General features: G+C 40.6%; 1 protein-coding gene across 1 annotated transcript in view; it reads right to left on the reverse strand.

Annotated features, from left to right (window-relative positions):
- Positions 1-23,312: 23,312 nt before the first annotated feature.
- Positions 23,313-27,784, reverse strand: part of MDFIC2 (MyoD family inhibitor domain containing 2) — a gene marked incomplete at both ends in the record, with an annotated part of 52,798 nt that continues 48,326 nt past the window's right edge. Inside the window, one exon of the mRNA XM_084632804.1 lies at positions 23,313-23,572. Coding sequence (XP_084488930.1) covers positions 23,313-23,572 — 260 coding nt within the window. The remainder of the gene's footprint in view (positions 23,573-27,784) is intronic.

Consider the following 27,784-nt stretch of genomic DNA (forward strand, 5'->3'; position numbering starts at 1 on the left):
GAATTTCAAGGTGGATTTCAAGGCTAGCCCGAAGAAGATGGTCTTAGAGTACTGTAACCGAAAATGCGTGTGGCCAGAAATATGAAGGGACACTGTGTCATCTGAGAGTGGAGGAGCAGTAATGGATCCAATGGGACCCTGAGACTGTGGGCACGCATCTTCAGTAGATGGTGAGAATGCAATCCTGCCAACAGGCTTCAGTGCCAATGATTCTGTGTTGAACTGCAGTTAGTTTGCTTTCATCGAGATACTTGCCTCATTCAGACACTGGGGGGGGGGGTCAAATCTATAACTGGTGTAAATTAGTGTCGCTCCACAGGATTCAATAAACCTTTGCCAATTTACACCAGCTGCAGACTTGGCTTTGGGAGAGTGAAGAGACTGTGGAATCTGAGATGGAGGAAAAAGAAAATGAGAACTGAGCATCATTTGGAAAACGATCACCTGACAGACCCTTCTAGCAGGAAGGGTGGCCAGCCATTTTACCTAGATACTTTCACCCTTATGGGATAATGGAAACACCACGGTGGAATCCATATAGTAGATTCTTCTCATAGATGGAGTGCTGAGGGGTTTTTTTTTTCCCAATGTTTGTGTCACTGATATTTGTTTCCTGAGACGACTTTTGTCTGTATCTACAGGAACTTGCATAACAATTATGGTTAAGAGCTTCTGCTGTTGTACATCAGCGCAGCTTCATTGATATCTGGGCCCCAGTGGCATCAATAGTGCTATGTTGATTTACACCGGCTGAGAATCTGGTCCTAAAGCTCAAGCTTTGTTTTACTAAAGCATACTTGAGCTGTAAAATGAAGTAGAGACTAAGGAGATGATGACAGAAGGGGATAGCCTGTTCTGTAGTACCCTGTTCACCAAGATTATAAATGATATGGAAATGCAGTTGATGTTTTGCCTTTAAAATATTAGTTAAATCATTCTGTCAACACATATTTTTAATACATATTCTTCCTGTCAGATTTCACACTTAATCTTGGAGTCTGTAGACAGCTCGAGCAATGCTTTCTGTGGATGCTTCTGCATCAGTGTCTCCTTTTCTGTTATGTGCCGCTTGCATCCTTTTAACCACAAGACGCTTGATAAATGATAGTGTCAAGCTTAGAACATTCATAATCAGGATTCTGATTTGAGACCAAGGAAACTACAGGCCAGGTGGTGCAGCACAAAAATCAAATGTTACAGTTTGTCATGCAAAACTCTGGTCCACTCTGCTAGAAATGGACTTTCCGGCACATTTGGTTGACCATCTCTCTGATAACAAAAAAGCACCAGCCAAAACAAGAGATGTCACAAAAGAAGTAAGAAAAGGCTGCATTCCCATTCTGCAGCTGTTCAAGCTTTCAAAGATGGGCATTGCCTTGCAAAGCTACAGTGGTGGATTTAATTCTGGAAGAAGCACATTTCAGGTGCTGTTAATCCTGTCATTATCTCTGGGTCTGAAGAATTACTTTAAGTTAATAAGAGTCACTGAAACTATTCAGTTTGGAGAACAGGATCATGAACATACAATAGTGATGGTGCTTGGGTATCAACATATTCAAAGAACTATGTTCTTGGGAAACACATGACAGATCAAGCAAGAAAAGGTGGTCTGTCTCCTAGAGTCTGTGATGGTTAGTACAGAGGGGAGATGTGTCTGCTGTCTGAAAAAGACAAGACCCTGGCTATATTTATGGGAGGGAATTGAAAGGTGAAAGATACATCAAACAAAAATAAGCATAGCTTTGGTTGAAGTCTTCGGTCTCACTTTGTATTTGTCAGTTTAATGGACTGCAGAATTTGGCTTACTATATGTACTGTATATTCTCTACCAGATGGTTCTGAGATCATAGTTTAAAGAGTTGATATGACTCTCCCATAAATGAAAGTCCCTATGTTTCTCTATGCTCATTAGTAATCTTAATATAAATATTCTGGGCTCGATTCACTACTACAATGCCCCATTGTAACTCCATGTTGGTGTAACTCCACTGAAACGTGATCGTGATACTTCAAGTTCCTTCAAAAGCTATTTTTGCACTTACATGTACAAGTAGAGGGGCTGTTAATCCAGTTTTACATCAGGGTAACTCTTGGAGCTACACCACTGTGAACCAATGGTAAATCAAGCCCTCTATTGTTAAAGGCAGGTGAGGAAATAGCACATAGTAGCTATTTGAAGGAAATTGGAGCATCAAATACGTTGCAAAAGCACCAAATTTAGAGTGCTGTTCCCAGTTATCAAAAGAGTAAATGATGCACTATTCAAGGCAGGTTTGTTTGTTAAACTCTGTAGACTGAAGAAAAAAATGTTTACACAGCATATATGCTGATTTAGCAAAATAGGTTTTCATGTATATTTCACTTCACGCTAGAAAAGAACATTTCTGAATGTTCATAAAATACTGTATTTAACTGTGTGTGATTATTTTTTGTCAAGCTGTGACTGGAATGTAGATGGGATTTCAAAGTAAAATCAAGCAAAATTGTGATATTTATCCTGGGTCTGATTCCACCATCTTTACAATGGTTGAAATTCACTCCTGTGCAAATCGCCAGTATGAGACCTATGTACTGCTAAATCCTATGTACATTTACCAGATAAATCCAATTTAAACCTTCAAAAATGGAGCCTAAGTGAGATGTAAGTGGTACACAGGACTAGGGCTTGCTCTCTGCACAAGGATCTATTTCACCCTGTATGAGCAGCCCCACTGAAATTAATGGGACTACTTGCATAGTCATGTCATACTCAGTGTGAATAAGGACTGTAGAATTGGGCCCAGAATAAAAAACGTAGCATGATTGATTTTGGTTCTTTGCTTTGATAAGAAGGGAAGACAATATTTTCCCTAAAAAAGTTTGTTTTTTGGAAGTACACATTGATTATCCAGTAATCTTGTCGGAACAGGGCAATAAATTCAGAACTAGACTATTTTGGAAGTGTAGATTTAGACTGAAATGCATTTTATGGGTGCACAACACCAGGAGCCTGTTGTTGCTTTACAGACCTTTGATTCGATAGGTTATTGATTTTTGGCTCCAGGGTATAAAGTTCATGTTAAAAAAATATCATGCTCACACTGAATAAAATATGGTCCAAAGCTTTAAAAATAGTAGGGGGCCATTGCTTGTAGCTGTGGTACTTCAAATGGAGTGGGGAAATATGCCTTATTGCCTTAGACCTCTGAAAGCAGTTATGTGTATTAAATACTGGAATAACTTGATATTTTAAAAGCCTATATGCTCATCCAAGTAAAATGGGTTTAGAAGGCTTCTGGGAGTTTCATTATTTTATGACCAAATCAATACCCAGATTTATGCCTTTTGGACACAGAAACTTGAATTTAATTGAGAAAATGGATCTAATGAGGATGGACATATTTTGTACAGCAATACATTTTTGAAAAAATTTACCATTTGAAAAATAAACCATTTAGTTTTGATAGTCAAATGGATATTACTTTGGAAAAGAATGACCAATGTTAGAGAAAAAGAAAGACAGGGCTATAGGTCCTGATGGGAGTCTGAGATCCAAGAGAATTGTTGCTGCATTATTTTTATTCCTGAATCAAAGTTCCATTAATTATATAGAAAAGCATGTTATATTTCAGTGTATACAGCTCAGTCAATGGCATTAGTCTGAGTGTTACAACTAGTAAGCACAGAAAGAAATGCTGATTCAAATACAGCTTAAGTTTCTCTTACTTGCATGTACTATGAGGAATAGGAGGTATTGTGAGTTTGTTACAGTCTTCTTACAATGGGCAATTGGTTATGTTGGTACAAAACAGACTCACAGGGCAACTATAAGAATTCATTTGAATAGATTTTACACCCTCTGTGGAATAAAAAAAAATTAACTCCCAGTTCAGCAAAGCAATTAGGCATGTGCTTAAGTTTATGCATGTGCTCAAGTCCCATGCTAAGCCTATAGGCAGAAACTCTTCATAATACATATGTCCTGTTCTTCTCCAGGCTCAATTTTAGCATATTGAAAGGCAGAGGAGAGCTGGGAGGAAAAGCTAACAAGTGTAGAAATATAGATGGAGGGAAGGTATTTACAGTTAATTTCTTTCAAAAAATATTACTCCACTGGGGACATACACTTTTGCAGAAAGAAAATGGACTTCAAGAAGGCAGACTTTAGCAAATTCAGAGAATCCGTAGGTAAGAGGCCATGGGAAGCAAGTCTAAGGGAAAAAAGTTAAGGAGAGCTGGCAGTTTTTAAAGAGACATTATTAAGGGCACAAGATCAGACTATCCCAATGCACAGGAAAGATCGGAAGTACAGTAAAAGACCACCCTGGCTTCACCAGGAGATCTTCAGTGACCTGAAACTCCAAAAAGAGCCTTGTAAAAAGTGAAAACTAGTTAAAATTATGAAGGATGGATATAAAAAAAGCAACACAAGTGTGTAGGGACAAAATTAGAAAGGCCAAAGCCCAAAATGTCCCAAATAGCTAGGGACAGAAAGAACAACAAGACGACATTTTACAAATACATTAGAAGCAAAAGGAAGACTGGGGGCATGGTAGGCCTGTTACTCAATGAGAAGGGAAAGACAATAACAGAAAATGCAGCAATGGCCAAAGTGTTAAATACCCTTTTTGTTTCAGTTTTCCCCAAAAAGGTTAGCAGTGATCAGAAAACTAACAGAATGTAAATGGGGCAGGACGTGAGGCTAAAATAGCGAAAGGATAAGTTAAGAATTACTTAGACAAGTTAGCAAAAAGAAAAGGAGTACTTGTGGCACCTTAGAGACTAACAAATTTATCTGAGCATGAGCTTTCGTGAGCTACAGCTCACTTCATCGGATGCTCAAATAAATTTGTTAGTCTCTAAGGTGCCACAAGTACTCCTTTTCTTTTTGCGAATACAGACTAACATGGCTGCTACTCTGAAATTAGACAAGTTAGATGTCTTCAAGTTGGCAGGGGCTTCCGAAATACATCCTGGAATACTTAAGGATCTGTCTGAAGGGAATCTCTGAGCCACTAGCAATTATCTTTGAAAACTTGTGGAGGGCAGGAGAAATCCTATAGGACTGGAAAAGGGCAAATATAGTACCTATCTATAAAAAGAGGAATAAGGACAACCGGAAGGGGGGGGTGAGAGGAGGGGGACAATCAGCTTAACGTGCATTAAGATAATGAATCAACAATCAATTTGTAAGCATTTAGCTAATATAGTAACAAGTCACATGGATTTGTCAAATCAAATCATGTCAAACCAACCTAATATCCTTCTTTGATAGGGTAACAACCATTGTGGATAGGGAGAAAGCAGTAGAGTGATATAGCTCAACTTTAGTCAGGCTTTTGATATGGTCTCACATGACATTCTCATAAACAAACTAGGGAAATATAGCCTAGATGAACCTATAGTACTATAAGACGGGTGCACAACTGGTTGGAAAACTGTACTCAGAGGGTAGTTTTGAATGGTTCACACTCAAGCATATTGGGTGGAGGTCCCACAGAGATCTGTTCTGGGTCTGTTCTGTTAGATATCTTCATAAATTATTTGGATAATGGCATAGAGAATACAGACAAAATTTATGGACAATACTAAGCTGGGAGGGGTTGCAAGCACTTTGGAGGACAGAATTAGAATTCAAAACAATCTTGACAAACTAGAGAAAAGGTCTGAAATAAATAGGATGAAATCCAATAGGGATAAATGCCATGTATTACACTTAGGATGGAATAATCAACTGTACAAATACAAAATGGGAAATAACTACCTAAGAAGGAGTACTGGAAAAAAAGGGATATGGATATTATAGTGGATCACAAATTAAATATGAATCGACAATGTAATGCTGTTGCAAAAAAAGTGAACATTGTTTTGGGATATATTAGCAGGAGTAAGCAAGACATGAGAAGTAATTATTCCACTCCGCTCAGCACTAATAAGTAAGGCTAAGATTTAGTCATGGGTATTTTCAGTAAAAGTCAAGGATAGGTTATGGGCAATAAACAAAAATTCATGGCCCATGACCTGCCCATGACTTTTACTATAAATATCCCTGACTAAATCTTAGCTGCTCCGGGCGTTCCAGGGTGCCACTGCTCTGGAGGGCCCTCGGGGCTGACGGCCGGCCCCTGCTCCAGAGGCAGGAGCTGACTGCCCCAGCCTCCTCCCGCTCAAAGGCTCCCGGGGGCCGCTGCTCTGACGGCCTCTTGGGCAGCTCCCAGGACTGCTGCTGCTCTCAGACCGTCGCTCCAGGGCCACCCTCGAGACCACTGCTTCTCTGGCAGCCCCCTGGACCAGCCAGACGGGGCCACCCGACCAGTAGCTGGTGCGGCTGGCCCTGAGGCTGGTCCAGCAGTAGCTGACCCAGGGCCACCCCAGCAGCTGTGGATGTCACGGGAGGCAGCGTCTGTAGCTGTGGAAGTCATGGAGGTCCTGGAAAGTCACGGTATCCGTGACTTCTGTGATCTCTTTGACAGACTCGCAGCCTTACTGAGAAGGCCTCAGCAGGAGTATTGTGTCCCGTTCTGGGCACCACACTTCAGGAAAGACGTGGACAAATTGGAGAAAGTCCAGGGAAGAGCAAAAAATATGATTAAAGGTCTGGAAAACATGACCTCTGAGGAAAGATTTTAAAAAATTGGGTTTGTTTAATCTGGAGAAGACTGAGTGGGGACATGATAGTCTTCAAGAATGTAAAAAGTGGTTAAAAAGAGGAGTGTAATAAATTGTTCTCCTTAGCCGTGGAAGACAGGACAAGAAGCAATGGGCTTAAATTGCAGCAAGGGAGATTTAGGTTAGACGCTAGGAAAAACTTCCCAGTTGTAAGGGTAGTTAAGCACTGGAGCAAATTACCTAGGAAATTTGTGCCCGGGTGGCGGGTCACATAGGCTGGAGGAGGCTGCGCCTCCCCAAACAGCCAGGCGTGCCCCCGCCCCCTGCTTACCACCCCTTCCTGCATGTGGCTCCAGTCCTCCAGCCCCCAGTGCTTGGGCTGTGTCTCTCCCGCCCTCTGGGGCTGGGGGCCGCCTTCCCAGAGCTCCAGGGCTGGGGGGGCTGGGGCCATGCACCACCCACCTTCCCAGCGCTCTGGGGCTGTGCGCCCTCCTGGCACTCCTTTGGGGCTGGGGGACTAGCCTGGGGTGGGACTGGGTCGGGGGGAGGGGGGCGCTCTGGGCTCTGGCCGGGGTGGTGGTGGAAAGGGCAGGGCCTCAGGCAGAAGGGGCAGGGCTGGGGACTAGCCTCCCCCAGCCGGCGATTTACTCGCTGCCGATGAGTTTGTGGAATTTCTGTCATTTGGAAGTTTTTAAGAACAAGTTAGACAAATACCTTTGAGGGATGGTCTAGATAATATTTAGTCCTGCCTCAGTGCAGGGGACTGGACTAGATGACCTATTGAGATCCCTTCCAGCCCTATGCTTCTATGATTTAGTGAGAATTCTTCAGGTATAGGGTTGTCAAGAAATGATCATTTACTAAGATTATCGTATAGAGAGACAACATTATGATGGTATTTTACCCACTGAAATCAATGGGAGTTGTGTGTGAGGAAAAAAGGTAGGAGTTGTCCCTTTAACTACTGCAGATGATAACCATAAACAATAGTGATAGTCAATGATTTTTTATCTGTAGTTACACAGTGACAATAAACAATATCTGTGTCTGCATTGTTCTCTACCCACAGTCAATAGATTTTTATTTTCTCCTATTACCTTGAGCAGGAAACTTCTGTAAATAAAATCTCATATACCCTCCTTATTAAATGTAATTTAAATGAGAAATTTAGAAACACGTGATACCTTCTGTTACAGGAGGTAGGAAGGATGAGCCCAGGGTTAAGGCACTGGGCTGGGAATCAAGAGATGTGGGTTTGCCACAGCCTTCCTGGGTAAGTCACTTGATTTCTCTGTGCTTCAGTCCCCCTCTGTATAATAATACTGCCCTTCTTCAGAGGGCGTTGGGAGAGTAAATTCAACAATGTGTGTGAGGGGCTCAGAATGTTTTGTTGATGGGGCCATATAAGTTCCAGACATATAGACTGCATAAGCCACTGAGCCAATGGTCTTGCCCAGCTGTAACTGAAAACCAAATGTAGTCCATGGAATATAGAGAGACACTTCATAAATAGGAGTCACATATTTCTCACTCACTATGAACTCTCTTGCACCCCAGTCAATTATTTCCCTTACAATGTGTGCCTGGAATGCTAATGAGCATTAATGGAATTTATGTATGTGCATAAAGACCCTATAATATTGGACAGAATGTGCTCCACCCCATATTAGCCCTGTGCTTGCATTCACTGTACGCTTGCATCTCCCGCTGAAGTTACTGGAAGCTTTAGATGCATGGGGAGTGCACAGTCCTCCCATAACAATAACATACAGTGCACAGGCTGCAGCGTGTAAAAATGGGGAGTGCATCATGCCTGCTCTTGGGTTCATGCTTGGGGAAGCGTTGTGCAGGTTAAGCTGGCCATAGAGACAGTCCCAAATGTTCAGCTGCAGATACTTCGGTAAATAGCGGTCAATAAAAATAAATCTTGGGAATGAATAACTTCAGGCTGTGCGCTTTGTATCCATTGTCGCTTATCTGGGATGACAGAAATTCTGGAGCAAGTCCTGCTTGTTTTATTCACATAAGTGGAGTCCTATTGAAGTTAATGGGATGACCCTTAGGTAAATTGAGCAGAGTTTCTGCATAATTTTGGCTGAAATATTTTTATAGGAACGGACCACTTTGTTCATCTAGTCTGATCTCCTGCATAACACAGGCTGCAGAACCGCACCCAGTGATCCTTGCATCAAGCTTCACATCTACTCCTGACTAATACCAGAAGTGTAGGGTGCTTTACTGGGGAGTTAGTTGTATTTGATAAATAGATTGTTTTCTGTCAAATTATTGGTGCTTTTGTCCCACGAATCTTTGTAGTGTCTCGCTGTTCCTAATATTTCTTAGGATTCTGCTGCTTATAAGCAATGGATATGATACAAATTGGTGGCTAATCTCTAAGAAAATTGCCAAATGTCCATAAAACAATTTGAAGTGCTGAAAATGGGAGCATTTTTGCATGTTGTTGTGACTTCAGAACTGGTCTTATTTTTCTGGAATGCTTGCTCTCAAATGTGCAGAGGAGGACAGACCAAAGTAGAGCCTAGATGTGGACCTTCACACCTCCTATGCATTGCAGAGTTTTGCTCTACAGGCACTCCATCCCTGGAAACATAGAGGAATGTTGTAGGAGGGAGCAGGAATGTAGCCAGTAGATCTGCAATAACCCTCACATTAACATTTGTACACAGGACCTTTAGTTCAAAAGCCCAGGCTAAAGGAGCAATTCCATTAGGTGACAGTAGTAGCAAGCTGTTACCTTCTATTTTTGACTCTCCATTAGAAGGAAACGTGGCACACACTTCATAAGCTTGTTACCAGTACAGCCAACTCCGTGCATTCTCAAATCATGAGTCAAGCCCCTCCAGAAATCCTGGGATTAATTTAAAAATCCTGAGATTTTAAATAATAGTAAATTTGGAGTTCTGGGTTTGGAGCCTTTAGGGTTTACATTTTTAAGCTTTTCTCTTCAACCTTGAGGGCTGGAAATATATATTCTTTAAAAAAATATGAAAGCTAACATTCTCATGTAATAACATGACTCCACGAGCTGAGGCTTTAGAAAAACACCAAATACCGCAATCATGAGACTTGCCAACACTGCAATGGATGAGCAGAGTGGCCACAAATCAGCATGAGCTCTGCAGAGAACAGCTCTACAAAGTCTATTCATTTGACCTTTCCTCAGAGATGCAATCACTTAGAGCTAAATCCTCCTTCTATCTAGACTGGATTTAAAAAAATAATACTGCACTTTTATGCCAGGGCAGTTTGAGTTAGACTTTTGCCAAGTGAATTTTTGCAAGCATGTTTTTTTCTTTATTTTGTATATGAATGGGATCCACGTAAAATATTTTTTAATTCACTTCAGGCTAGATTAGTTACTGTGGGGGGGAGGGCTGGGGGGAAAGCTATTTTATTCTCCCTGTTGCTAGTTTATTTAATTAGTGTTCTGTTTTTAAAGTGGCAGGCTTAACTTTGCCAAGTCTGGTTCTCTGACTCATGCTAGAATGGTTTTATGGTCCCCCCTGCAAGTAGGGAAGTTTAAAAAAAACCAACTAGCCCCTCAAAGCTTTATTTTTAAGTCCATGGACATATGTAGTCCGTTCCATTAAATGATTACAACTGCCAGATCCTACTGTTTATATACTCCTGTTCTATGAGGACCCTATTCAAAACCCATAGACGTCAATAGGCTTTGGATCAGACTTCTATAGAGGGGGAAAATGTTCACTGAAGCACTTGGCTTGTTCATAAATATGTGCTCTTTTCTTTTTATCAGGGGCTTTTTATAGGAGCTATCTCTACTCATCCCTACTGCTAGAATGCCCTTTCTATAGATCAGAGAGCTGTCAGTAGTAAGTGAGACAAATAAGCAGCCAAACCCTGTTTTTCTTATTCACAACAGTTGTCCTGTTGAACTTAATGGGTTGAGTTCAGATTTATCTCCAAGAGGGATACAAGGTTTAACTCACCTTGTAATTCTCTGCCCTTTTTCTTTCCTCTTCCCCATTCATTACACCCCTGGGAGCAACCTGGGAGACTACTACTCCATCTTTGATACACCTGAAATGAACATTGACCTCCATGGAGGATTGGGCTCTAAGCGTGTACACAAACACACACACACACTCATTTTGCTGTGTGGTTGGCTATGAGTCTTTCAGAAATTTGATATCATATGATGGCAACACTGACAACAACATACAGCCGCCAGGATTGGTTAGCTCCCCTTGTATTTTTATCTGCATTAACTGCTCTTCGCTGGACCCTTCCTGTACCTGCATAAACGTGAGCCGATGACTGAAATTCATGGAGCCTGCCCTACTACTGTTCAACATGAAACGGAGTAGAGGGCTTTGCACCTGAAACACACGTGTGCCCCAAGATTTATGCAGAAAGCTTGGGAGATTCATGGAGGCACCAAGTTGTAGCTTGGAGACCCTGGGACTCTATGCTGCCTGCCTTTGCAGATACCTCACAGTTCACAGGACTTCCCCTGCCAGCAGCTGCCCCCCAAGCCTCCTTGTAAAGGAGATTAGGGGTTTCTGCCTGTGCCAAGCGTCTCCCTGTGGAAGTGAACAGTCAGTATAGCCCTCGTAAACAACCCACTGTTTTTTTGGGAAGGGTCATGGAGGAATTATTATTATTTAATCTTTTATATGGTGACTGGAGACCGCAATCTTGATTGAGCTAGGTGCTCTGCAAATAATGAGGAAGGCATGGCCCCTGCCTCAAAGTGTTTGTTAGAAATGGAGACCATGCACCCGTCTTCCTTCCTGTGCATAGGTCCCCAGCCCTAGATAAGGCTCTCTGGAGCACCAAGGAACGGGGAGGATGGTGCCTTTACCCCCACTTTTCCATGCAGTCTGGGCAATCTGTACATGGTGGGTGGGAAAGGAGCGAGCCCCTTCTCTGCTTTGGGATGACATGGCTGTTCTCACTCACTTTTTAATATAATTTTCTCTCATTTTGGTTATATCTGACTGTGGGTGGGTTTTTAAATACAAATGTGTATCAAAACATTAATAGTAATCTTGCATAGCTCCAATACCCCTGATAGGGACCCAGTCCTGTTCTTATCTCTGTCGGTAGTCAAATCTCCCTTTGGCTTTGGACAGAGTGGGTCTTTATTGCTGATTTTCCTATAAACCAGTTACTTGGACATCACGGTGTCAAATGTTACCAAATGCCCTTTTTGTTTGTAATTTAATTGTGGGCACAAAATGCTGGGTTCAGCAACCAAAGGTTTCTAGAGAATGTATCATTAGTAAATTCAATCAGCTTGTCTTCCTGGTACAGATGGCTTCAATTATGATGCCACCAAGGACGCTACATTTAGGAAGGGACCATGAAAGAACTTGGGCCCTTCAAGGCAGGGTGGGTGACTCTAGGCAGGTTGGTGCGTCACCTTTTCTCATCATGTTCTGGGATCAGGAAAGTAGTTTTTCCTAAACAGGCGGGGATGGGCAGTTCCCTTATGAAATTCTCCATCTGAGACCACAAATAAAGCGAGGGTTTGTCCTGCTTCCTGGAACTGTCTTACTGCATGAGCAAATCAGCATTTCTTCAGCTGTAACTTCATTCCTGGCAATATTGTTACATGACGTGTCCTGGCTGCCTGTCTCAGGGAGAATGAGAACATAGTCACCCTCATGTTTTCCATTGTTGAAATACTAGCATAAATCTTTCACTAATGCACTGCTGTCTTTTATTATAACAGTCACTGCAGCATAGAAAAATACGTCAAATCCCTCCTTGTTGGTACAGTCAGTTGTTAGCATAGCTCTGACATGTTGTTTCTTTCCTTAAAATGGCTTTGTACAGGGACAAAAAATGAATTACTAATCCTCTGGCAGCACCTATCCTGTTTTGACAAATCTGAGTCTTAACTGTTGTACATAGGAAGGTTCAAAATAGTGGGTCGAACAAAGTCGTTTTGACAAAATTCAGTCCACTAACAATCTCAGATCACGCTACTGGGGCAAATTCTGCTCTCACTTCTGCCTGTGCTACTCCATTAGCAGCAAAGAGGTTGCACAGGAAGAAGTGAGAGATGTTGCACAGGAAGAGTGAAGGAAGACAGAACTTGGACTGGGGGAAGTAAGCTCTCTTCAACCTGCACTGGTAACTCTGCCTGCCTTGAGACTTCACAGACCTAAATTATAGAACTGGGACCCTGTGACTCTTATCAAATCTATCTTTTGGGTAGGAGCAAGGGGATGTACTTATTGGTCAATGCTTCTCTCACCCCCGCACAGTGCCTTACGCCCAAGGGGCTTTCACAAGGTGGCATATATTAAAGGAGTCCGGAGGTTGTTCTAACTTGCGTCTGGAGCCAAAGCAGTCCCCAGCCTTCCCAGCACTTAGGTAAGCGCAAAGGGCCAGTCCTCAATTGATGTAAATCAGCAGAGCTCCACTGATTTCAGTGAAGTTGCGCCAATTGCCCCCAGTGAGGATCTGGCCCGCTGTGTTTAAATCAGAATTGGATGTCTTTCTAAAAGACATACTCTAGCTGAATCCCGAGTCTTTGGGCTTGATGCATAAACACTGAGTGATATTCTATGGCCTGTGTAATGTAGGTCAGACTAGACCATCATGATGATTCCTTCTGCTCTTAAAATCAGTCACCTTTGCCCATCTTTCCCCCCTGTCCGATCCTGTGCTGAGCAGATCTTGCCCAGATCTGATGGTCAGAGCCACAGTTACTATTAAGCTTTGAGTTCTTAATTTTCTGCTTTCATTAGCATCACTTTCAAAAAATGAGTGTTTACACTGTAAATTAAAAAAAAAACTAAAAAAAAAGAACTAAGTGACTAGGGTGAAGGGCATTTAGGAAGAATTAAATGAACTTTAATACAAACAAATACCAAACAACCCAAAATATGGAACTAACAACTCATTTGCCCATCATCACCTTGACCACTGCACTTGAATCTTGCATCTCTTTCCCTGCCATATCATCTTTTTTTTGTCTTTCTATGTTTTAAGATCCTCCGGATAGGGCCTATGTCTTTTTAGATGTCTGTATGGTACCTAGCAAAGCGTGGGTGCTCCTGTAATATAAATAATTTTTCTTTTGTTTCAAATATTCTTTGTCTCAACTCTTGGCAACATCAGCAACTCAGCCTGTCTCATTGCAATACAAAGTACGGCTGTCACAAAAGCACAAACTGCTTGAACGTGTGTTGCCAAGAACAACCCACAGAGAGAGGAAAATTGCAAATAAAACACACACACACGTGAAAAAAAGAAGGATGACGGCCAAAGAGGTGCTGAGTTAAAATGTTCCTTTTTCATGTCAGGACAGGGCACATTTGTTTTTAGACCCTTAGCAATAGCTGTGATCACAGCAAAGGCGACCACTCAAACCTTCAGCCTCTTGTTTCTTCCATATTCAAGCTACTTGCCCTCACCTTTCTACACAGCTCAGCCTCCGACTGGATCTCGGCTTGTTACCGTCTCTTTCTTACGTGCTGTGCATGTCGCTCCTCTAGTCTTCTTCTCCCAGTTATGACACCAGCCTTTTTATCATGCTGCCATCAGTGCCTAAAACTGCCTCCCTCACCCCTCTTCACAAGCAATCTCACTCACCTCCTTTAAATCTCTTTAAAACTCACTCCTTCCAGCCAGCTTAGCATGTAAAGACAGGGCCACCCTTGGTGGCCACGCCCCAGGCTGCTGATGTTACCTACCACTGTGCAGAGGTCTGGAGAGGCAGGACGATTGCTCCTTGGCCCCCTGGTCTGAGTTTTTCATCAGCCCTCTGCTTGTCTGGGGAGCAAAGACGAGTTTTCCCCCAGCCATCATCTGTGCTTCCTCTTACCTGGCTTCTCTTGTTCTCTGGCTCTGCATAGGGGTCCCAGGAAAAGACTCTGTTCTAGACACACAGTGAGAAACAGCAGCTGTTCTACAACTTATGCTAGGCCTGGGGAAGAGCTTGCACACGAGCTCCCTCCAGAGCCGTGTATAAAGGCGATGTCATCACACCACTGTGAGATGTAGGAAGTGCCAATAACCAGAATCAAAACAAGAATGCTGACTCTTCACAAAGTACTGCCCAAAGCACAGAGCAAACAAACTAAAACGCCAGCCATTTTTAATTCCTGCTAGCTGCTTTCAAGTCACAGTCCCCGTAGCTGTTAGGGTTGCAACAACAGGAGAGAGGAATATTTCAGAGAGAAGTGTGGTTGTCTATTAAGTTGACAATGTTCCTTCAATGAATCCTCAGGACAGTTTTGCAAGGTAGGTATTAGTGCTATTTGCCAGAAAGGGAAACTGAGGCAGGGCTGTTAAGTGACTCGTCCTAGGCCGCAGATGGATTTGACGTCGGAGCCAGGATGAGGATCCTGGAGTCCCTGTTTCTTAGACTGCCAGAGAGACTAAAACTTTAACTGAGCTTCAACCTGCCGAAGTTGTGTGCACGTAACCCAGAATTAACCAAGTCATAGGGACAGGGCAGCTCTGTTTTGGTCCTGACTTATAGAGAGCTGACATCGGAGAAGGTGATAGCTGGCTTTGACTTCCAGGGTATATTCAGGGTAACATTCTGGTGCCCCTTGAAAGAGGTTGCCAATCATTTGGCATGGGTGCAAATAAGTATAAAATGTCCTATAAAGCAGAGCTCTCAGGCATTTCTTTCCCCTTCCCCCCCTCTCTGCACCAAATGTTTTATAGTCTTTGTGAGCCTATATAGATCCTGGGGTCTGGCAAGTGAGGCTGCAGATTGTAACAGCAGCCACAGGAGTGCAGCTGGCCTTTACACTCTGCTTTATAGGAGGGAAACTCTCTGGTTCCATAAGGGGGGGAGAGTATGATCTTTTGATGCTTAATGGAACTAGAACAGGTTTGGTGTGGTGGGAGGGGAAGAATTCCAAGGTCATATTGGTCTATTAATTGTTTTCCAAATGCAAGTTAAGTCTTAAAGTTTTTGGCTGAATCACCTGGCTTTTCACAAGGTAATTAGTGAGGAGGGAACAAGATACAGATGCAGGGCAATCTAGTTCAACTTAAAAAATAAACTTAACATCAATCTGAGGTGTACTGGAGCACAGAGAGCCATAAACATTGTTCTCAGCTATGTAGCGATCTCTTATTAAGGCTGCAGATGGATTTGGTGTTAGAACCACGATGAGAGGGGTCCCTGTTTCTTAGCCTACCCTCAGCTGCTGGGGCTTGACTCCAGACTTAACTGAAGTCCACATTGAATAACGCCTGTGTATCTAACCCTGCCCTAAGAAGCAAATGGCTCAGATCTGCAGAATGCAAGGGGCAAGGTCTAAAAACTTAACATATATCAAAAAGAATTAGAACCGAGATACCTTTTGAATGATTGCAAGGATGTTTTAAAATGATTTGTGTCTCCTCCTCCTGTTCCTTCTCTCTCCTTTCTATAGACATGTCCATCCGGAATTCTGCCATGTCTTGCAATTAAGGCCCTGGGCTGGGACTCAGCAGCTTGGGGCTCAGTTCCTGGCTTATCCCAGATTCCTTTCTGATTTTGGGCAAGTACCTTAGAGTGGAGTTCTGAATCTCTCTGGGCATGTCTACACTTATCGGGGATTGAAGCTGCGGTGATCGATGCACCCGGGGTTGATTTAGCGGGTCTAAATTGTCCGCAGATCGACTCCACCGGAACAAGAAGCATAAGGTAAGTCAACGGGAGAGACACCCAACATGGTGCAGACACCGCAGTAAGTCGACCTAAGCTATATCGACTCCAGCTACTTGAATAACACAGCTGGAGTTGCGTAACTTTGGTCAATTTACCCCCATAGTGTAGACAAGGCCTTAGTCTCAGATTTTCATCTGTAATCTGAGAATAATAATACACCCTTTGTCTATTTAGATGGTAAGTTCTTCAGGGCCGGGATAGTCTCTTCCTAGGTGTATGTACGCTGCCTAGCACAATAGGGCCCTGATCTCAGTTGGAGCCTCCAGATACTACTGCAATACCAATAATTAATAATAATAAAGCAGCTTCTTAAGGTTATCAAATGACCCTGATCTTGGCTCTGCCTGATTTCCACAGTTTCCTCATGCATAATTTTTATATGTGCCTTGGCTTCCAGTCATTTCTTACTCAAAAGGAAAAATATTTAGCTCTTTAGTAAGAAAATACATTTTTCTGGCCCGACTAGGCAATCAAGGTGAAGCATCAAAGGTTAATTTCTTTCCACCTGGAATACGTAAGGAGCAAGTTGTATTTGACTTTACTGTGCCATGATAAACTTTGTGTAGGAAAACTTTTATAAAGATAAAATACATTTTCCATGACTTAAACCTTTGTGGATCAGTGCTATGCTATGGGCAATTAGATTTAACATCTCTGGAAGCTCTGAAGGCATTTTAAAGGAATCAGTCTTTTGCTCCAACTCTAACTCTCAAAGAGACTGAGACATTTTTGGAATGAGTTTTGATCGACTTGTAGGAAAATGTATATAACTAAGAATTGGATTTATTCCTCTGGAATATTATGGATTATTTTTGATGTTGGAATTACACAAGTGTGCAGAGCTGCATACAATTGGCTTGATGTAGCTAAAAATATACCTTCTGCTTTCCAACTGGATGTTTCCAGTTTTCTCTCTCATATAATGACTTTATGGGTATTATGGGTTATAAACTATACAAAACTCTGAATTTTGTATTAAAAATGAGGGTTTGGAAATGGATTAATTGTTGGTTATTATATTTTTGAAAAGATTAATCTTGATGCGTGTCCCTGATTTTAAGCTCTACCGAAATGAAATATTTAGAAAACTTGTTTTAAAAACCGTAGCTAGATGTAAACTAGGAAATGATTGAGCAGGTCATAAAATAAGATAGTGAGAGAAGAAATTGAAAACTACAAGGGTTAGTGAATAGTACATATCGACAGAATAAGATGTGGCTTTGCAAATTCTTCTCCAGCATATAGCATTACACATTTGCCTCCAGTATAGCAGAAAAGGGTGGATATTATACCACCAAGAGAATTCCTGGAAAATTAAAGATCACTTGCCATTTTTATTACTGGATAATAACAATTGATTTACATATGATATTACATACATTTGCACATGTAAACACTCCTATCGATCGATCTATCTAAATGTGTTTGTGTGTGTGTATATTTAGTAGAGCTGGCCAAAACTTATTTAACTATTTTTTTTTTTTGTCAAAATGTGGTGTTTTGGCAAAGGTGAAATATTTTGCAGAGGCATGTTGATTTTGACAAAGTTTTTGACAAGAAAGTTCCTGAGGTTCAGGGTGGACTGTCCAGTCACTTCCAGAGAGGGGGAGACCAGAAGAGAAAACCTGACATTTTAAATCTGAAAAACAGATATTTTGATACAAGTGCATTTTGTGAAAACATTGGAAAGGTTTTGTTTCCATTCTAGTGCAGAAATAAAACAAATTTCAAAACCTGTAATTGTCATTCTCCAGCCAGCTATAATATTTAGAGTGTGTGTGTGTGTGTATAATTACTTTATTAACTGATAAGGAATACTAAAACTTTGGGGAGATAGATGATACCCATTTACTGGAATAAAGATGAACAAAGGATGTTCCTGTAACTTAGCTGGGCACTTATTACATAGCTACAGCAGATACAGTATAAAATAGAAGCATTAGCAGTACATTTAAGCCAGGGAGTTGTAAATACTGTGCCAGATGAAACATATATTTTAACACTATAAAACTAAATTCTCAGCTGTCTTCTTACGCCTTTCTCTGTGCTCTGTCTTTTCTAAACAGGACATGTCACTTTAGTTGTATAATTTTATCATATTTATATTAGACTTAAATCTTGTCCTTTCTCAACTGTGCTGTGCTAATGGAAGCCATTCATGCTTTTTATACAGTTGATCTCATAAAATCTTCTCTCTTCTTTGCTGTTATTTTTATTTCATAGAAAAACATGGCAAAGCTGGCAATATACATTGTGTATACAGTTTAATGACACTGATGATCATTTCCTTGTGCACTCATATGATTCTTTTTCCTTTTGTGCCATGTTCGTTTTAGTATAATGCTGTCTGGGAATGAACATAACTATGTTTCAGTTGCAAGATTGTCTAAGACAGAAGCATAGTTTTTCAATATTATTTTGTCATTTACCACATTCTGTTCTGGCATGCCTTCCCTACAATGTCTGTGAACATCTTTTTTTTTTCTCCTTTCAGTTCTATAAGGAGGCAGCATGATCCACTGGGTAGTGAACTGGACTGGAAGTCAAAAGAAAAGGGTTCTATTCCCAGGCCTGGTGCCTGTGCAAATCACAATGACATCTGTGCCTCGGTTTCCCCATCTGTAAAATTGGGATAATAATGGATGCTCAAGCATTTTGAGATTGAGATGAATTCTGATGCATACATCCTAAATTATGTCCCCATTTCCCCCCAATCTATCCCATTGGCTTTAGAGGGGAGGCAGAATTTGATCTCTAGATTTCGGAATTATTACCACCCTCATTTTAAAGTGGATATCAGACACCAACTGATGTTTCTGGAGAAGAAAGCCCTTTATTAAGGGAGCTGATGCACCACAGGCATTGCTCTTTACATTATGCCTTGACCCAGGGCATAGAGGAGCTACCATAAGGGCCAGGAAGGGCTCTGTGTACACTCAATCCTTGGCATCATTGCTCGGGTTGCATGTTATATTGATGGTGCTTATGATGTAGGCACATGCCCATTAGGAGTTGGCCTCGGTCCACAACTCATTTTATATAGGCCATGGAACACAGATCAGATGCCAATGTTTCTTACTCACACACAATATTTAGAAAATCCAGGTCAATATGGGGTTCGTTATTTTTTGCCTGTACTTGTTAGGCTGTACAATTTATATGCTGTATGCTAAAAGAGTGTGTAGTTTCTCAGTAGAAATCTTATTTAAAAACAACAACACAGGAATGATATAATAATAATTAATAGTAATTTATCTATATTACAGCAGTGCCTGAGGATCCTAATCAGAGTCACACCACCAATTTACAGTTTGAAAGACATTGGTCATCCTGGTTGACCTGAGATAGTGTCAAAAGGTAAAAATCAGCCCCGGAGCTCTCAGAAGCTGGAGGATAATGAAGGGGGCTAATGCAGCCTGCTCTCCTCTTTATACCTGGCCATCTTCTTGGGTTGAGGACACTGGTCCTGGGTTCCTCTCTTGCACATCTTGAGGGATTCAGATTGCCATGGAGAAGCAGACACCAGGCCTGTGGTCACAGAATTTAGTTGCAGTGCAAAGCCTGGATTTCCATTATCGTTATTATTTATTTTATTGTTTAACGTTTATATTGCAGCAGCAGTGAGAGACCACACTGTTCTAGGACCTGTAAAACATACAGTGAATGGCAATCTCTGCCTTTAAAGTGATTACAGCCTCATTCATGTTGTGCCCTATGAGCCTTCTGTGAAGTGCAAGGCCATTTTCTCTCGGGTGGAGTGGGGGAGAGGAGGATGCAGAGGAATCTTCATGAGGAGACTCTCGGAAAGTTTGCAGTGGACGTTATCCTTTTCTGTAGGAGGGGAACAAGTGGCTCGTTGTGATTGGCTCTCTTCTCCACCCAATCTGTCAGTGTTTTGTGGATTAAAAATAAAGTTGCTGAAGAAAGGCAGAGTATCAGGGAGATGTTCCCATTTACAAAATGGTGATATTTTATTCCTTGTCTTAAAGAGTTGAGGTTTCACACATTGCAGAGCTGACATTCACTTTGGCAGCACAGCTGATTCTGACAGCATGGACCAATGATGCAGCCCAAATGCCTCCCACTTGAGTGAGTAGGCCTTTCTCTGAGGTAAACCAAAAATGCAGCTCAGAATTGCTTTGAGTACCTGTGCTTAACCTGTCTGAACACTGTCTGTCTAAGTCTGAATCTGATGAATGGATTTTGTCTGACTTGTGAAAGTCAGGTATGTGTGGGAATAAGATGGATCTCTAAATAGAAAAGCTAATTTCTGGAATATTTCAGGGGGAAAATTATTCTAGCCCACTTGCTCTGCTGTCTGATCTCAATGTGCTAAATAGTTCCTCTGTGTCATGAAAATGCAGTATGCTGTATTTTGCAATTAACCGTTTTATGAGGGAAGACATGAGCTGTTAGTCCTTTCGGTCATTAAGGTAACATAAGGATGAAGAACATTTTCCAGGGTGTCTTAGTTCATGCTGTAGGGCACAAAAATATCCATCTGCATTATAAAACAAGAAACCAGATAGCATGCCCCCATAACCATTAGGTGAGGAGACACTTCTGTACTATTTAAAAGATCATCATCGATTGCTGCAGTGGTTCTCAACCTTTTCCATGTGGTGAACCCATGTAACAGCCGAAAGAAGTGTTGGGAGACCTGTCCCATCTAGTCATTGTTGTGGTTGTGACTCTCCTGGTCCTGTTCTTGCCATTTCTCCACTACCCCTATGGATTCCGATATGAAGAAAAGCTGGCTGTGAAAGGTAATAGGAAATATGGGCCCAATTCTACAAAGCCTTAGTCAAATAAACCCTGATCTTGCTAGGTGATGCACATGGACAGACCTCTTTGCTCCTGATGAATCTGACTGAGGCCAACTGTGAAAGGTCCTCCTCTATGCATCACGTTGCAGTGTCAGGGTCATGAGTAGCCTTCCTTACCCTTTCACATATGTGCATTGAAATCAATGAAACTATTTGCACTAATAAGGAAAGGACAACTAATGTGAATAAGGGTTTGACAGATGCAGACCTCTGTGTCCTGTTCTCCACACAGAAAATTTACTCCCCAGTAGGACATCTGGCACAGGCTAGACCATTTGGAAACACACATTTCAATCCTTAAACTGGCTAAAGTTGAGAAAAGCTTGACGTTGTATGGCACATAATACAACAAAGTGTGAACAGGCCTCTTCTACTCCAGCCCCCCAGCTCAACAAGAAGCACAGAAATCAGGTACAGTTGAGTCTAATGCACCTGTTCCCAAATACAGTCTATTTTTATTACAATAAAAAGTGCTGAATTTGCAAAGGAGACTATATGGCCTTAAAATATTTATAAGAAGAGTATTACAGTCTAACATTTTTATGTACAGTCTTTTTTACTAGAAAAGAAATACACAAGTAGTTGTTACATCTTTTCAAATCTCTTGTAAATTTCAGGGTTGATGCTCCCATGGTATAAATCAAGGTATGTCTATATTGTAATCCCAGGTGGTATCTGTATTGCCATGGGGTGTGATTGCAGCTCGAGTCAACATACCCAAGTTAGCTTTTGCTGGAGTGGAACCATGGGTAATTATTTGTGGAACTAGCCCGAGCTGAAGCATGTGCTACCAGAGTGTCACTGCTCTGGGATCTGAGCTAGCTAGATTAAAGCTAGCTAGGGTATGTCTATTTGAGTTGCAGTCACGCCCCCTGTAGCGCAGACATACTGTCCATTATAGCTGCACTGCTTTCAATGGAACTATGTTGATTTGTACCCGATGAGGATCTGATCTTGTACGCTTTCCATGAGGATGCCTCTTTTGGCCCCTATAGGCACTATATTTCTTCCGTACTGAAATCAGTGAGCTTGCTTGGAAATCTGTGAATGCACAAAGAAGGCAAATGCTGCCACAGAGCAGGCCAGCTTCAGTATGTAAACCTCCCACATGAACGAGCAACTTTTGTATTTTCCTTTTTGCTCAATGTGCAGATTCTCCGCCCCTTGGTAGCTGAATTTCCATCCTTTTGTTGTCACACATGTAATGTACAATGTTCATTTCATTTTTATTAATCAGACCCATTATCAGAAAAGAAAAATACAGAGAGTGTTACAGATTGTAGTAAGTGCCTCCAAGTTGGATACTGTCATTTTTTATCTTTTATGCATTTTTTAATCTTTTGTGCACTCATGTCTGTTTTCCCACACTGTTATTGCTTACAATATTCTGCTCTTTACAAAAAATCAGACAAACAAAAGTTGGGAAAAAACATTACTGGCTATCCGTAGGAAAATTCTCCTCTAGAAGTGTGCATTCAATTTCTATTAATGCTAATTAGAATTAAGGAGTTCTTTCCTATAACTAATGAACAATAGGCATAACCTGATATTATATAATGGTAGGCACACATATTAATACACTGTTGAATTGCAGTACCCTGTTAAAATGCATCCTCTTCAAAATTCACTGGAGATTTTTTAGAGACCTTTATTGTAATTACATCTAGCATGGTTTCTAACTCACTTAATTTTCTTTTCTGCCTAAACTGAGCATATAAGTGTATTTTAAGAGATTGTATAAATACATTTTTAATTATAAAATGATGTTATCGCATACATTATTAATAATACCCAACAATGTGTAATACATATTTTTGTAATAATCCATTAGGAAGAAGACTTAATATATATCATTCCTAAAAGAATATCCTAATTTGGCTTATGTCTGTGGATGGAGGGAAATCCATGTTGAATGCAATGGAGAGCTTTATAAAAGAGTGAGACTGACCCTGAGCAAAGCAATTAGTACAGCTGGTATTTAGGAATTTTGTTTTCATCTGTTGCAAGGTAGGAAACAGGGTTTCATTCTTTATTGGCTTCAGTGATTTGTGAAATCATACAAACAAAATTTTCATTGGTAATGCTATACAGTTCTTCCAAAGGGACATCAGAGAAAACACACAGCCCTGGTTAGCAAACACTCCAATTATTTTAAAAAATTGTATATCCTTTTTACGGTGTCAGTTTCCATTCAGATAGTTTATGGGAATTCTGTCAATTGTTTCCTATTAGTGATAACAGACTTCAGAAATCTCCAAGGCAAGTTCCAGACATTCACTGGTTTCGTGACAGGATTCAAAAATGCTGCAATCAATGTCACACTCACAGTTGCAGTCATTGTTGGAGTGGTTTTCACTGGAGGTATGGTGATATCTATAGGATGGACAGCACATATTTATCAACCAATTTTCACAGGTATTAGGCAGCATTATAAGAAAGTCCCAAAATTGGCAGAACAAGCAGGCCAGGATAAGTGATGCACATTCATCTAAGAAAAAAGAAAAAGAGTGAGATACAGGAAAGAGAGAGGGCTTGATTCACTATCGTAGTACTCCAAATTTAGGCAGCTGTGGAGACACAGAAGTCATTTAAATAAGACACAGAAGTCAGAGATCACTGCAAGCTAAGCTTAAAATATAATTTTGAAAAATTACAGCAGTAAAACATATTACATAAAATGATGTCCTGTGTTGTTTGGTCTGGACCTCACCATGCTTTGGATGAAAGTATTCCATATGAGTGAAACTTACCTTTGTACAGAGGATGTAAGTAGTGCTGATGCCCTGGGCTGGCCCTCCGCATAGGCGTCAATTTCACTCAGTGAGGATACTCTCCATTGTACTACATTATTACATAAATGTATCTCTAGTGTGATGCCAGTAATTCCACTCAAACACAGCATCTGCCATAGGCTATAGAATAGATTTTATTTTTCAGATAGGAATTTGTAATTCAATGTAGAAATCCGCAGTCCCATTCTTGCACCCTTTATGCGGGCAAAACTTCCAGTGGGGATTTTGCCTGCATGTAAAGATTTGAGGATTGCACTCTTGCTGTTGAAATAATATTTTTATGGGCTGTCAGCCCATCAAAGCATTTTAGGGCCTGATCTAATGCTCACTAAAGCCAACAGGAAGAGTTCCACTTACTTCAGTGAGAGTTGGATCAAGCCCTTAAAGTCTGCTAAAGTTATTAGTTGTTCAGATGGAAAGGGTCAGTTAGGATGCATATGATGCTGTATAGCCGAATCACAGAATTAGACATGGCAGATGTATGAGGATTTAGATGAATTTATGGGTGAGAGCAGAACTCACTTGTGGAGTGGTGTAAAACAGCACAGATTAATCACATGCTTCTAGTCTGATTTTTATAAGGAGTCTGATTTAATAGATTCGCAGATTCTAACACCAGAAGGGACCATTGTGATCACCTAGTCTTACCTCCTGTATAAAAGAGACCATAGAACTTCCCCAGAATAATTCCTAGAGCAGATCTTTTGGAAAAACATACAGTTTTGAGTTAACAATTGTCAGTGATGCAGACTCCAGTACAACCCTTGGCAAGTACTTCCAATGGCTAATTACGCTTACTGTAAACAAAGTATGTCTTATTTCCAGTCTGAGTTTGTCTAGCTTCAACTTCCAGTGAAGTTCAGTGAATGCTAGCTTGCAACACTTACCAAAAAGGGGGTGGAAAAGGAACAGTACAGAGTAGAGTTAACACATTGCAGTTTGGTATTCTACGCTCTGCCCAGGGTCACAGTTCACCCTCTCTCTTAAATAGGCTTTTCACCTTCTAATTCACATGCTTGTTAATTTTTAAAAGGGGAAAAATGTGGAAAAAGAGTATCAACTTGGAAAGGTACATTTTAAAGGGAAGTCGTTTTCTTTCCAGCATTGTGTAAGGGAGTCACTCTTACATATCAGCAAGCATCAGCCCCAGAAGGACCAGTTCATGACTAGAGTAATTGTCCTGTAATGTTGCAGGTGCTTTGGCAGCCACTTCATATTTACAGTATATATAACATGCCCCAGAAGGTTGCCTTAATGTGCTCACCCAGGCTTTGATTTCCCCGTGCTCGGCCTCTACAATTAGAGCCAGATTTTCCAAACAGCTCAGCTCCCATTTGTTAGTGTTGAAGCAAGATAAGGTGTTCAGAGGCAAATCTGAACTATTCGGAAATTGGCGGAGATGCAGTTTGAAGTGTGGTGGATTCTGCCAATGATTTGCCCTTCCTGTGCATTCACTTATTTCAGAAACCATAACATGACCTTTTCCCTTGGTCGTTCAGCTTTTTGTTTCTCTTTCTCTGTTGGTTGTTATTCCTAAGCTATACTTGTGGTGATATCATGTCAGAAGCCACACTTTACTGCACCTTGTAATGCCTATCAACAAAGGTTTTTGTCTTCCTTTTTTTCCCCCAGAAGGATCAACACCATTAATTATCAGGGCCCAAATCTTTTCAACTGTTGTTTTTGTTTTTTTTAAATTTTTTTAAAGGAAAATATGTTTCAATAGTGAGAATTGTTTTCACTGGGACTTTCAGGAAAAAATATTGGATATTATCACATTTCTTGCTCTAGTATGACAAACTATCAGGCATCTTATTCAGCTGCATTTGTTCAGTTGTGGCATGAGATATATCATGTAACATAATGCAAGATGACCAATGAAATTAACTGACAAGTTCACAGCCAGACACTTTCCAGAAGAATTTTTTTAAAACTTCCTTGATGATAAAAAAAAAAATCACTCCAACTTCTTTATTTTTTTAAAAAAGTCTATTCAGCATGTAGAATAAAGAATAAATAGCATGTGATTGAAATTCTTTCCGTAAGTAGCATAGCATTGGCAATGTTATCAATTTTAATACTTATTTCAATATGTCAAGATCTATTTAAGTTCAGACAAGCACAACTAACTTCCCAGTCAGTTCTGTAGAATGAGAATGACTAGATTTTGGTAATACTTAGTAAATTCATGCTTATATTTTTTTCTGAGTAAATGAACTGAAATAATTAGAAAATTGAAACATTTTATAAGGTGACACTGCTGCATTTAATTGTATGAAATTTACAGTGTAGAAAATGTAATCATTCTATCCACTAGTCCATGGTGTAATTAAGACTATTCTTTTTAGGTATCTTATATTTATGAAATTTCCCCCTTGCACCTTGATAAGATATATCAAATTCAAAATAATACAGCAATTAGGGATCTTTTCAGCTTTTTCTAAAATAAAAAAAAATAAGATCTGTTTTCTAATAACACAGATTTTCCTGAATTTATTAACCTGAGTGGTGCTCACATAATCTTATGAGAATAGATAATAGTTCTTAAGGGTCTACCGAGGAAAGGGACCGCACAAAAAGCACAAGACTTTAAAAATAAAGTAATGTTTCAGCACAAAGTCTGTGATGTGCAGTAAAGATGCTTTTAAATTCCCATCAGAGCACACACCATGAACTGTGCTAATGGATGTAACGCATCTTGCAAAATCTGCATGTGTGAGGCTTTTTTGTCCTGTGTTAAGTGGTAATGTATATAAATAATAGATATTAGCAATTAAGCATCCATTCCTATGCATTCATTCATATATTTGAAAATAAATTAGCCACAAACTGCACAAAAGAAGATGCAATCTCCTGTTTTCTCTTCTGTTTTTCCTGCTCCTTTTGAAAGGCATTGCATTTATCTCAGTGAGAACAATGACCTCAGCTCTCAATTTCTACATTATTAGATTAATTACCACAAAATAACTATTTTTAATAGTGTTCCGGGTCTGCCTTTGCTCTACATTTTCTTGCTCTTCGTGGCTTGTGGGTGTCAATCCATCTTTAATTCATACTGCTGAGTCTCGGTATGGGCCTGATTCAAATCTCATTGAAGTCATGGGTGTCTTCTCCATGGATCAGACTCTCCTAGAGCAGTTTCTGCAAAGTGAGCCAAATTCTTCTCTCAGTTATAGCCAGGTAACACAGCTGGCTTCACTGGCTTTAGGGTTTTTCCATGGCTGTATCAGAGAATAGGATTTGGCCATATGTGTGCCTAACAATCAGCTACAATAACTAGTCAGAATAGATTGAACGAAGTGTTCAGTGACAAACACAAATCTTGAGTTTCCTTGATTTTCTTGGCTTACGTCCAATTCTTAATTGAGCACAGATTGTTTTCGTTAATTTCCTTTGCTTTTCGTTTTTTAACTGTGTGAAATCTGTTATTTACTTCACATATGTACCACTCCTGTGTACCAGTAACAATTTATGAGACCAATCCTGTCATCACTACACAGGTAAAACACCCATTTGTGTTGGAACTGCTGGATCAGTCCCCCTTAATGGAATAACTACTTCACCTCTTTAAAGAAGATTGAATGCACTCTGATATCACTAGAAGTATATGAAGCACTACAATTATTACAGAATCAGTGATACAATATATCATAATGGCTCCTTTGGAGCATTGTGGTTTATTGTGTTGATCTGTACTTAGTAGTTCTTAATTCAAGGATCATTAACATGATATAGCTGACATGTTTCAGCTATATTGAATAAAATCCTCTCCAATGCTTTATTATAAAATGCCCACATAAGGAAATTTAGTCTACGGAACAAGAGCATCACAGATATTTCATTGGGATGTATCATGTCTATGAGAATATTTAGGGCTAGAACCTCAGCTGCTGTAAATCAGTGTAACT

Source organism: Lepidochelys olivacea (assembly GCF_965140295.1).
Source record: "Lepidochelys olivacea isolate rLepOli2 genome assembly, chromosome: 7".
Taxonomy (NCBI): Eukaryota; Metazoa; Chordata; order Testudines; family Cheloniidae; genus Lepidochelys; species Lepidochelys olivacea.